The following is a 12,238-nucleotide window of genomic DNA, read 5'->3' on the forward strand; positions in this document are numbered from 1 at the left end:
CAGCACCAGCCAGGCAAGTGTCAGCGCTCAGCCCCATCAAACCCCAGGTGCTGATTGTTCTAATGCAGGGCAGAGCTGAGTGTCAGCCCCAGGCACATTCCAGGGGGGCTCTGCCACCCCTGGGAGCCCAAAGCTGGGCCAGGATCCGCCAGGATTGCAGAGGGACCCCGAGCTGGGAATGGCAGCTGAGCCCTGCAGAGCCTGGGGCTCCGTGCCTGGCACCAGCTCCTGCCAGCACCCGCCAGGATCCTTCCAAGATCCTGCCAAGATTCTTCTGAGATCCTTCCCAGATCCTTCCAGGATCCTTCCAAGATCCTGCCAAGGTTCTTCTGAGATCCCCCCAAGATCTCTCCAAATTCCTTCCAAGCTCTCCCCAAGCCCTTCCCTACAGACCCAGTCCCAGCCCATGCTCAGGCAAGAGAGCAAAATTGGATTTCCTGGCACAAGATCCAGGCCCTGAGGTGTCTCTGCCTGTACCCCTGAAGACCAGGGAATTCCAGGTGGGAATTCACCCCACGGGAGGAAATGGCAGAGTCACTTTGCTGTCCATAGCTGGCTACCAGCTGAGGAACAAGGCTGGGGTTTTATTATCCCTTTCATCCTCTCTCTTCTCCAGGAATTGACTCATTGGGTGCTTTAAACACGTGGAAGGAAAAAGAGAATTATTCCAAGTCCGTGCCCATCGTGGTTTGTGTGTTATGGACACAGAGCCTGTGTGGCTCCCAGCAATCCCAAAAACGTGGAGAACACTGCCTTGAACTGCTCCAGAGCAGCACAAAGGGGACACAGCCCGGAAAGTCACTGAGCACAGACCCCACTGCTGCCTCCCGCTGCAGGGCAGGACAAAAGGGTTCATTTCCATTTCAGGGGAAAAAAAGAATCCAGTGGAAGCTTTGAGACCAGCTCAATGGAGCAGAGTTCACAGACGGCAAGTACTGGATTCTAATCCTACCCTACAGGTTTTTTGTTCTATTTTAGATTTTGTGCTCTATTTTTGGCTCAGTAACAGGCAAGAAATTTTTCAGCCGTGCTAATTGCAAAATACTACAGAATTAAACCCTGTTTACATTCTCCCTGAAAGGCCACTTCTGTACACAGACATTTCCCTGCATTTCAGCCCTCAGCAGGCACAGGGCACGCGACTGCTCAGCCGTGGGTTTCTCAACAGGCATTTCTGTTATGGAAACACCTCTCTCCTTGTGGGAACCTTGTTTAGAGTAGAATCAAACGCTGCCAAATAGTCCCCTTTACCTGTTAATGGATTAAAGGAAGCTGGAAAACACAGGGCATGGGACAAATGATTTTATGGAGAAGTCAGCCACCCCTGCAATGTTTCCATAAAACACAAGCCCGGAGAGTTCCAGCCCCACAAAGGCTCCAAACAGCACCAGCCCCACGTTTCCCTGGGCTTTGGGCTCCTCAGGGCTGGCACTGATGGCAGGAGAGGACTTTGCCCTCTATAAATAGATACATGGAGCAGCAATCTTTTATTGCTCTGTTCTTGTTGAGGTCTCTGTGCAATTCTGACACTTCACCATGCAGAAAGCAGGAATTTAATCTGCACCTCCAAACTCTCCAAAGGCAGAGAAAATACTGCTCAAACCCCACTTATTTGGGGTTTCTGAGATCTCCCATCCAAAACCCCAGCCCCAAACTCCGCTGAACCCCTCCCTGCCCGGGGTACAATGACAACAGTGATAACGATGCTGATAACGGGGCGAGCTCTGTGCCCTGGCCCGGTCCCCGCACAGCCAGAGATGCTCCCGCAGCCGCGGCCATCAAACATTCATGGCCTTGGGCTGCGCTGCTCAGCCCGAGCCCCGCGGCCTCTACATATTTCATATTTCGCCATTAAAAACGCATGAAGCGACATTTCCTCTCGCCCTGTCCCTAATTCACTTCCATCTCCGGAGCGGCTGCCGGAGGTGTCAGAGCTGCAGGGGGCTGGCAGGAGGGGCGGCCGCTGTCCCGGGAAAGGCAAATGAGGATGAAATGAGGATAAGGCGGCCCAAGGGTCCGGGGCAGGCAGCGGGAAGGAGGCGCTGCTGCCGGAGCTGGGCAGGGCTGGGGCTGCGGAGGGAACCAGGGGCCCCCGGGCACTGGGGACAGAGCGGGGACCCCCGGGAGCTGGGCTGGGGCTGCAGAGGGAACCAGCGGCCCCCGGGCACCGGGCAGAGCGCGGGGTGCAGAGTGGGGATCCCCAGGAGCGGGGCTGGGGCCGGCACTGCCCCTTTGGAGCGGCCTGTGGAGCAGAACCGCCCGTCAGGAGCCTGGACAGGCTCTGGGGAGGATCGGGAGAGGGAGATAAGGATAACTCCACTGGAAGATCCCTTCGTACCACTGCACCCTGCACAGCCCGGGGACCTTTGCTGATCCTCCCGGGGCTCCCCGCTCGTCAGGGGCAGAGGCAGGGAGGGGTGACGGGACAGCCGAGCTGCTCCCGAGGGATTGGGCACAGCACGGGGAAGGTGAGGGGAAGGAGAGGAGCAGGGAGGGGCCGCGGGGCCAGGAGATGCTCGGGGAGGTGCTGCAGGTGCAGCCGGACCTGGTCAGGAACAACCTACAGCTTCTGTTATCACAGCAGAAACAATCCGGTTTTAAAGGCAAATAAAGATCCTTTAAAATGCTGGGATGCCTATAAAAGTGCCCGCTAAGTGCAGCCCGAGCTGAGAGCAGCGCTGTGGGGCCGGGCCGGTGTCCCGGGAGCCTCTCCCAGCTGCTGGAGGCCGCTTTTCCTCCAGCCCAGCTCCTCTGTCGGTGAGCACAGCGCTCATTGTGCAGCTCTGCAGCGCGTTCTGGGGCTGGCACCGATCGGTACCGAGCATTTCCCGCTCATTGTGCAGCTCTGCAGCGCGTTCTGGGGCTGGCACCGATCGGTACCGAGCATTTCCCGCTCATTGTGCAGCTCTGCAGCTCGTTCTGGGGCTGGCACCGATCGGTACCGAGCATTTCCCGCTCATTGTGCAGCTCTGCAGCGCGTTCTGGGGCTGGCACCGATCGGTACCGAGCATTTCCCGCTCATTGTGCAGCTCTGCAGCGCGTTCTGGGGCTCAGCACCGATCGGTACCGAGCATTTCCCGGGGGCACACCGGGAACGCCGCAGCCCCGCGGCCGGGCCGCAGCAGCCGCAGCCCGAGCGGAGCACGAAGGGTGTCCTGGGGAAAATCAAGGGTTCATTTGCTGCCCGTGTTGCTGTTCGATGCTATCTCGGCCCGCGGGGTGTTTGCAGCCCCCGGCCGGGCCCGGCGCGGAATGGGGGCAGGAAGGGGCGATGCGGGCGCGGAGCCGCTCCACCCCTCGCTGTGTTTACCCCAAACAAACCGCGGGGCCGGGGCCGGCCCGCACCTTAAAAGCGCGGCAGGTGCGCGGCAGAGCGGACCCGGCAGCGGTGGCCGAGCTGGCAGATGCTGCAGCTGGGGCTCAGCGTGCCCCGCTGCCCCGGGGGCGCGGCCGCCGCCTGCCCCATGGCCGAACCGGGCACGGGCGAGGAGCCGGGCACGGGGCCGGGTGAGTGCGGGACCGAGCGGGAGCGCAGGGGCCGGGGCACGGCCGGGCACAGCCGCGGGGGCCGGGGCACGGCCGGGCACAGCCGCGGGGGCCGGGGCACAGCCGCGGGGGCCGGGGCACAGCCGGGCACAGCCACGGGGGCCGGGGCACGGCCGGGCACAGCCGCAGGGGCCGGGGCACGGCCGGGCACAGCCGCAGGGGCTGGGGCACAGCCGCAGGGGCCGGGGCACGGCCGGGCACGGCCGCGGGGGCTGGGGCACGGCCGGGCACGGCCGCGGGGGCCGGGGCACGGCCGGGCACAGCCGCAGGGGCTGGGGCACGGCCGGGTCCTGCCCCCAGCCCCCGGCTCGTCCCGGGCCGGGCACAGCCGCAGCCTCCGTTCAGCACCCGGGGCACCGGCGGTCGGGTGGGCTCGGGCTGATGCTCCTCGGGACCCGGGCAGGGCAGCGCCCTGAGAGAGGAATTTGGGGTGCAAACAGCCCCTGATCGCCCCCCGGTGATGCCTCAGCCTGGTTTCTACGGCCAGGAGCCCCCGTGATGTGCCGGGGTCAGGCTGTGTCCGGGACTGGAGCTGGCCCGAGCGGCTCCGGATCCAGCAGCTCCTGCCCTGAACCAGGCTGAGCCCGACCCGCTGCTCCCGCTGGCCTTGGGCAGGCGCCAAACTGAGCTGGAGAGCGAGAGCCAGAGCCGGACCCGGCCCGGGACCGTCCCGATGTGCCACCACGGGCTGTCCCCGTGTCCCCTTGTCTCGGTGCGAATCCACCCCTGACCCCCAGCAGCCGAGCACAGGCACGGTACAAACACCCGAGAGTTAATGAGTGCGCTAATTGCGGTGTCTCGGCCGTTGATGAGCGCCCAGCAGAGCTCACCGACGCGGGGACAGCCCCCAGCCCCTGCAGGGCTCGGCTCAGCTCTCCCGAGCCCCGGGGAAATGCCGCTCCCGTGTGTCCAGCCCCGGGGAAATGCCGCTCCCGTGTGTCCAGCCCCGGGGAAATGCCGCTCCCGTGTGTCCAGCCCCGGGGAAATGCCGCTCCCGTGTGTCCGGGCGGAGCTCGGAGCCCGCTCTGCCCAGCGCCGGCGGCTGCCCGAGCCCTGATCGGGGCCGGGAGCTTTGGGAGGGGGAAAAGCCCCTCGCGGTGTGAGAAGCAGCCCTGACACCCAGCTGGGACCTGGCCCCAGCTTCTCCGGGGCCCGGAGCTGATGGGAGCGGGAGAGGGCAAAGCCCGAAACGCTTCCCTTGGCGGGGCAGAGCAAAGAAACGCAGGACGCGGCTGTGAGGCTTCAGAGCGCCCTGAGCCGGGGCGGAACGCCGCTGGTGGGGCGGGGAGAGGCGATCACTAAAAGCTCTGTGTCCCGCAGAGGCGCCGGGCTCGTCCCCGGTCACCATCGTGGTCACGTCCGAGGCCGACACGTGGGACATCGACACCTCCCCGGGCCGGGGCTGCGGGCCCTTCGTGGACTGGGCCCAGATGCCGGAGGCGCGGGGCCCGGCGCGGATCCCGCGGGACGTGCTGGGCCGGCCCCCGAAGGAGCTGAAGCGGCTGGCGAGGGAAGGCTGCTGGGCCGGGAGCCACGCGGGCCGGGCCCGGCTCTACCCGCGGCTCATCCAGCGCGTCTCCTGCCGCCTGGTCACCCCCGACGCGCTCGTGTACCGGGACGTGGCCGGCCGGCTCTTCGGGCAGCGCAGCGTGAGCTCGCACCCCCTGCCCGAGTTCCTGGAGGGCTGCCCCGTGCCCACCTACTGCCTCAGCCCGCGCGGGGTCACGGCCCTGAGGAAGATCCTCATCTGCGTGGGCGCCCTGTTCCCCGACATCACGCACAGCCCGCTGCTGCCGGCGCTGGCGGCGCTGCTGCTGCACTACAGCGAGGACGAGGCCCGGTGCTTCGAGAGCCTCTCGCGCCTCATCGCCAGCAACGCTCCCCACGCCGCCTACATCGACCAGTCCTTCCTGGCGCACCAGGCCTCCTGCATGACCTTTGGCGACCTGGCCAGCAAGCACTGCCCCGCGGCCCACAAGCTCATCGCCGGCGCCGCCGACAACGTGCTCGAGGTCTACTCGGAGTGGCTGTCGTGGCTCTTCCCCGGGCTGCCCTTGGCCTACGCCGTGCGCGTGCTGGACGTGTTCCTGCTGGAGGGCCAGAAGGTGCTGTACCGCATCGGCCTGGCCCTGCTCAAGCAGTTCCGGCTCTCGGCGGCCCCGGCCGGGCCGCAGGGCTCCAACGTCAAGGCCGAGCTGCAGGCCTTCGTCAGGAACATCGCCCAGCACGTCAGCGTGGACAAACTCCTGGAGAGAGCCTTCGGCATCCGCCTCTTCTCCCGCAAGGAGATCTGGCTGCTGCACATGGCCAACAGGAAGGCCTTGGTGGAGAGGGGCATCACCGTGGTGCAGAGGAGGTGAGGAGAGCTCTGCGCTCCCAGCTCTGGGGCTGAGCCGGCAAAATGGGAGCTCCTGTGGAGAGCTCTGGGGGAGCTGCAGGAAACTCCCGCAGCTGTGGCTGTGCTGGGCCCTCACAGCCTCTGGGGGACCCTGTCAGGGGACACGGCCCAGCCAGAGCTGAGGACCCTGTCAGGGGACACAGCACAGCCAGAGACAGTGACCCTGTGAGGGGACACAGCACAGCCAGAGCCAGGGACCCTGTGAGGGGACACAGCACAGCCAGAGTCAGGGACCCTGTCAGGGGACACGGCACAGCCAGAGCTGGAGACCCTGTCAGGGGACACGGCACAGCCAGAGTCAGGGACCCTGTCAGGGGACACGGCACAGCCAGAGCTGGAGACCCTGTCAGGGGACACGGCACAGCCAGAGCCAGGGACCCTGTCAGGGGACACAGCACAGCCAGAGCCAGGGACCCTGTCAGGGGACACAGCACAGCCAGAGTCAGGGACCCTGTCAGGGGACACGGCACAGCCAGAGCCAGGGATCCTGTCAGGGGACACAGCACAGCCAGAGTCAGGGACCCTGTGAGTGGACACAGCCCAGCCAGAGACAGTGACCCTGTCAGGGGACACGGCACAGCCAGAGACAGTGACCCTGTGAGGGGACACAGCACAGCCAGAGACAGTGACCCTGTCAGGGGACACAGCACAGCCAGAAACAGTGACCCTGTGAGGGGACACGGCACAGCCAGAGCCAGGGACCCTGTCAGGGGACACGGCACAGCCAGAGCCAGGGACCCTGTCAGGGGACACAGCACAGCTGGGGGTGCTGGCAGGGAGCTCACGGTGCTCAGGGCAGGGCAGAACCTGCTGCAGGGGCTGTGCCCCATCAAGCAGAGGCCCCCAGCCCCCTGATGTGCCTCCCCCCAGGCCGTCCTTCCACCTGGCCGTGGACATGCAGAAGTTCAGCTCCAGCACGGTCACGGCGCAGGAGATGCGCCTCGTCTGGTCCTGGCTGCCCGAGCGCTTCTCGCTCTTCCCCCCGCTGCTGCTCTTCTCCACCTCCCAGGACGGCTGCAGCCTGCAGAGGTGAAGCCTCACCTGCCCCGGGGCCGGGCGGGCACGGGGGAGCCTGGGCAGGGCTTGGTGCTGGGGGGAGGAGCAGCACAAGGGACCTGGGCACCTCTGGGGCTGCTGGGGACCCTCCTGGGCTGGATTCGGGGTCCCGAGGGTGGCTGAGGGCAGAGGGCAGAGGCTGGCCCAGATGGGCACCGACACCTGGGCACCGCCTGGGGCACAGGGAGCCCTGTGGCTGTGCCAGGCAGGGATGTCCCCTGTGCCACCCTGTGCCATCATGCTGTGAGCATCCAGGGACAGCCAGCACACCCTGCTCAGGGACAGCCATGCCCAGGGACAGCCAGCACACCGTGCCCAGGGACAGCCAGCACACCCTGCTCAGGGACAGCCATGCCCAGGGACAGCCAGCACACCCTGCTCAGGGACAGCCAGCACACCGTGCCCAGGGACAGCCAGCACACCCTGCCCAGGGACAGCCAGCACACCATGCCCAGGGTCAGCCAGCACACCCTGCTCAGGGACAGCCAGCACACCATGCCCAGGGACAGCCAGGACACCGTGCCCAGGGTCAGCCAGCACACCCTGCCCAGGGACAGCCAGCACACTGTGCCCAGGGACAGCCAGGACACCGTGCCCAGGGTCAGCCAGCACACGGTGCCCAGGGACAGCCAGCACACCGTGCCCAGGGACAGCCATGCCCAGGCACAGCCAGCACACCGTGCCCAGGGACAGCCAGCACACCGTGCCCAGGGACAGCCAGCAAACCCTGCTGGGGCTCCAGCTCCCTCAGCCCAGCCTTGTCAATCCCTGCAGGTTCTACACGTGCTGTGAAGGCTACGAACCCACGGTGCTGCTCATCAAAACCACCGAGGGGGAGGTGAGCGCTGCCAGGCAGGGCTGGGGAAGGGGATGGGCTGGGTGACCCCCTGGCACTGCTGGGAGCACCCACGGGCTGTGAGGGCTGTGAGCTCCCTGTCGTGCCCGGGCTGGGTGATCCCCTGGCACTGCTGGGAGCCCCCATGGGCTGTGAGGGCTGTGAGCTCCCTGTCCTGCCCGGGCTGGGTGACCCCCCTGGCACTGCTGGGAGCACCCACGGGCTGTGAGGGCTGTGAGCTCCCTGTCCTGCCCGGGCTGGGTGACCCCCCTGGCACTGCTGGGAGCACCCACGGGCTGTGAGGGCTGTGAGCTCCCTGTCCTGCCCGGGCTGGGTGACCCCCCTGGCACTGCTGGGAGCCCCCATGGGCTGTGAGCTCCCCGTTGTGCCCCGGGTTGGGTCTGTCCCAGCTCCCAGGGCAGCACAAACTGCCCCTCTGCCACCAGGACACACCTGAGCCGGGGTGCTGGGGAACCAGGAGGGGAGGGTGAGGGGGAGAGGCCACCAGTGAGACTGATCCATCCCTGAGCTCCCTGTGCTCTCTCCCAGGTGTGTGGGGCCTTTCTCTCCTCCGACTGGGCCGAAAGGAAGAAGAGCGGAGCCACCTCGGGCTTTTTTGGGACAGGGGAGTGCTTTGTGTTCACTGTAAGTCACGGTTTGTGTCCGGGCCTGTCCCCTCATTGCTGTCCTGCCAGGACACGCCGTCCCTTCCCTGCCCCAGGCCCCCCCCGGAGCAGCAGCAGCCCCTTCCCCCAGGTCACCAGGTGTGTCCCGTGCCCAGGTGCGCCCCGAGGCAGAGAGGTACGAGTGGGTGCTCATCCAGAGGCCAGAGCTGGCCAAGGCCGTGCCGCGCTCCCGGCAGCGCTCGCCTTCCCCCGCTCCCGAGTCCCTGCTCGGCTCCTCCCGGGACAGCTGCAGCCCCCAGCACCTGGCCGTGCCCTCGGCGCAGGGCAGAGGCCGCCTGTCCCCGTTCCTGGCCACCAGGCACTTCCTGCTGCCCTCCAAAACGGCCTCCATGTTCATGTCCGGCTCCCGGGACGGCATCGTTATCGGTAAGGGGGGATGATGTCTGTGGGGATCAGTATCGGTAAGGGGAAATCGATATTGGTAAGGGGGGAATTGATATCAATAAGGGGGGGGATCGTTATCAGTAAGGGGAAACCGATATTGATAAGGAGGGATCCCTATCAGTGAGGAGGGATCGATATCAATAAGGGAAGATCCCTATCGATAACGGGAGGTGCCTATCAATAACGGGCGATCCCTATCAATAAGGGGGGGATCCCTATCAGTGAGGGGGCGATCCCTATCAGTGAGGGGGGGATCCCTATCGATAAGGGGGAGATCCGTATCAGTGAGGGGGGGATCCCTATCGATAAGGGGAGATCTGTATCAGTGAGGGGGGGATCCCTATCAGTAAGGGAGGATCCCTATGAGTGAGGGGGGATTCCTGTGGATAAGAGGGGATCCTCATCAATAAGGGGGGGATCCCTATCGGCTCCCCGGAGCTCCAGCTGGGGATATCGGGTTAAAGTCCGGGCAGGCGAGGGCAGCTCCCCTTCCCCAGCCCGGGAACTCCTCCCAGAGCCCCAGGGGGACCCCAGAGCCCAAACGCTGCCGGGGTTCGCTGTGAGGGCAGCTCCCCTTCCCCAGCCCGGGAGCCCCAGGGGGTTCCCACATCCCCAACCCTGCCGGGTTCGCTGCCCGGGCCCGGAGCGGCCCTGCCCGGCCCTTCCCTCGCTCCGAGGGCGGCCCCGGCCCGGCCCGGCCCGGCCCAGCCCGCGCTGCCCTTGCAGGCGGAGGGGGAGGCCAAGCGCTGTCCCTGGACGCCAGCCTGCTGCGGGGACACACGGAGCGCTGCGAGACCTTCGACAACCCCCCGCTCTGCCGGGAGAACTTCCAGGTGCAGCTCCTGGAGGTGTGGGGCTTCCAGAGCGCCTAGGGGCCCTGGGGACACCCCGAGTGCCACCCGCGGGCACGGGCACGGGCACCGGGCACCGGGACCCTCCCTGCGCTGGCACCCCCGGCCGGGCTGGGGCCACCTGGGCGGCTGTTCCGGACCCCTGGGCCCCTCCACGGCCAGAACGGAGCAGAGCAGAGCAGAGAGAATGGATCAGAGCAGAGAGAATGGATCAACCAGAACGGAGCAGAGCAGAGCAGAACGGATCAGACTGGATCAGATCGGATCAGATCAGACCAGATCAGCCCTCGTGGTTCTGTGGGAGAGGCCGAGGCAGTGCCAGGGCCAGAACTGCGGGTGCTGCCCCTGGGGACATTCGAGGTCCCTTCCTGCAGTTTAGCCCCAGCTCACTCCACCCAGTCTGGCCCGGTTTGGGGCGCTGGAGGGGAGGGCAGCCAGGCTGGATTCTCACACCTCCCTGGCCTGTTTGCAGCGTGGGGCTCAGCAAACAGGGACAGCAGGGGCAGATCTTGTGGGGGTTCTGAGGCCAAGCTCCAACACCGAGCTCCAGAGCTCACCAGAAACATTCTCAGATCCGCTTCCCTCCCAGCCCCCAGCCCAGCACAGCCCCTCAGGCACCCGGGGGGTTCTGCAGCCTCCGTGGGTACCCAGGACTGCCCAGGACCCACCAGCCCTGGCAGAGACTCCTCCTGTCCCTGGCTGGAAGTGCTGCCGGGGGTGGCAAAGCCCTGCCTGGGGTTTGGGGGTGCCCGAGCTCTGCCGAGCCTTTGCCGTGCTGAAAGGGACCCTGAAAGGGCTCCTTCCTTCCTGCCCCTTATTCCATTGCTGAATAAAGTTCCAAACTCTTGGAGAATTCAAACAAATTCCAGCACAAAGACACGGTGGGGGAGCAGCAGGGCTGGGAGGCAGAGGGGACGTGTGATGGGGAATAAAGAGATCTGGGACCTGCTCTCACCTCCCCGGAGAGGGTCAGCACCTCAATCCCTCACCCCATGGCCCCACAGCACCCCAGCCCCTCACCCCATGGTTCCACAGCACCCCAGCCCCTCACCCCATGGTTCCACAGCACCCCAATCCCTCACCCATGGCCCCACAGCACCCCGACCCTTCACTCCATGGCCCCACAGCACCCCAATCCCTCCCCCCATGGCCCCACAGCACCCCAATCCCTCACTCCATGGCCCCACAGCACCCCAATCCCTCACCCATGGCCCCACAGCACCCCAATCCCTCCCCCCATGGCCCCACAGCACCCCAATCCCTCACTCCATGGCCCCACAGCACCCCAATCCCTCACCCATGGCCCCACAGCACCCCAATCCCTCCCCCCATGGCCCCACAGCACCCCAATCCCTCACCCCATGGCCCCAGAGTCCCTCAGCCCTGCCACCCCCTGCCCATTTCCCTTGACTTTGCGTCTTCACTGAAATCTTCAGTGAAAAGGAAACTTCAGCCCCCGTGTGCTCTGGAAGGAGCTGCAATATCCATCAGCTCATCCCTTTGGGGCGTTTCTGCTCCTTGTCCCCACAGAGGTGTCTCCAAGCAGCGCAGGGATCTGCCTGGCTCACCTCTGCTCCCTGAGCTGCATTCTGGGCTCCTGCCAGCCTTGGCACAAATAGAGCAGCCCAGGGTGGCTCTGAATGACGGGGAATTAACGGAGGGACAATCCCTCCCTGCAGGTCTGGGTCATCCCCTGCTCCCCCCGAGGTGAGGGACTATTGGACACTGCCTTGTACCACAAATGGCTACAAAAAGCACATTTTGTGAAGCTGGGAGGATCTGGGGGCTGTGGCTTCCCTGCTCCTCCAGAGGGCCTCGCTCAGCAATACCACAAATGGCTACAAAAAGTACATTTTGTGAAGCTGGGGAGATCTGGGGGCTGTGGATGCCCTGCTCCTCTGGAGGGACGGGCTCAGCAATTCCGCAAATGGCTACAAAAAGCACAGTTTGTGATGCTCGGAGCTGATTTCCCTGCAGATCTGGGGGGTGTGGATGCCCTGCTCCTCTGGAGGGCCGGGCTCAGCAGTTCCCACACTGGCACACGATGGGGGCAGCGCCGAGGGGCTGTGTGCTCCCTGGGCAGCTACACTGTGACAGAAACGGCCCAGAGTGTCCCAAGCACCCCTGTCTCACCCCAGCACTGACTCCAGAACACTCCAAAGTGTCCCAAGCACGCCTGTCTTACCCCAGAACTGACTCCAGAACACTCCAAAGTGTCCCAGCCATCCCTGTCTCACCCCAGCACTGACTCCCACGGGGCTGTCTTGGGAGAGGAATGCCCACTGATGGTTGGGGTGAAGGGGGAGAAGAGGAGATGCCTGGGATGGGAGTGACAGGCGGTGCCTCCAGCCTCCTCCTTCCCCTGCTGCCCACAGCAGACATTTCTGTTCAGAGCCAGGATTGTGGAGGACACAAGCGCTCACCTTTCCCTCCTTCTCCTCTCCTTCCTTCCTCCCTGCCCTCTTCACTCACTCTCACCAAA

At 65.1% G+C, this 12,238-nt stretch overlaps 1 protein-coding gene across 1 annotated transcript; it reads left to right on the forward strand.

The window, feature by feature from the left end:
• The first annotated feature begins 3,404 nt into the window (after positions 1-3,404).
• Positions 3,405-9,777, forward strand: LOC131092288 (TBC1 domain family member 24-like). Its single transcript, XM_058038932.1, has 7 exons — positions 3,405-3,507; positions 4,867-5,902; positions 6,815-6,973; positions 7,775-7,838; positions 8,385-8,480; positions 8,617-8,887; positions 9,632-9,777. Exons 1-7 carry the CDS (start codon positions 3,405-3,407, stop codon positions 9,775-9,777), a joined length of 1,875 nt encoding a protein of 624 aa, XP_057894915.1.
• The last annotated feature ends 2,461 nt before the right edge of the window (positions 9,778-12,238 follow it).

Source organism: Melospiza georgiana, chromosome 21 (assembly GCF_028018845.1).
Source record: "Melospiza georgiana isolate bMelGeo1 chromosome 21, bMelGeo1.pri, whole genome shotgun sequence".
NCBI classification, from domain to species: domain Eukaryota; kingdom Metazoa; phylum Chordata; class Aves; order Passeriformes; family Passerellidae; genus Melospiza; species Melospiza georgiana.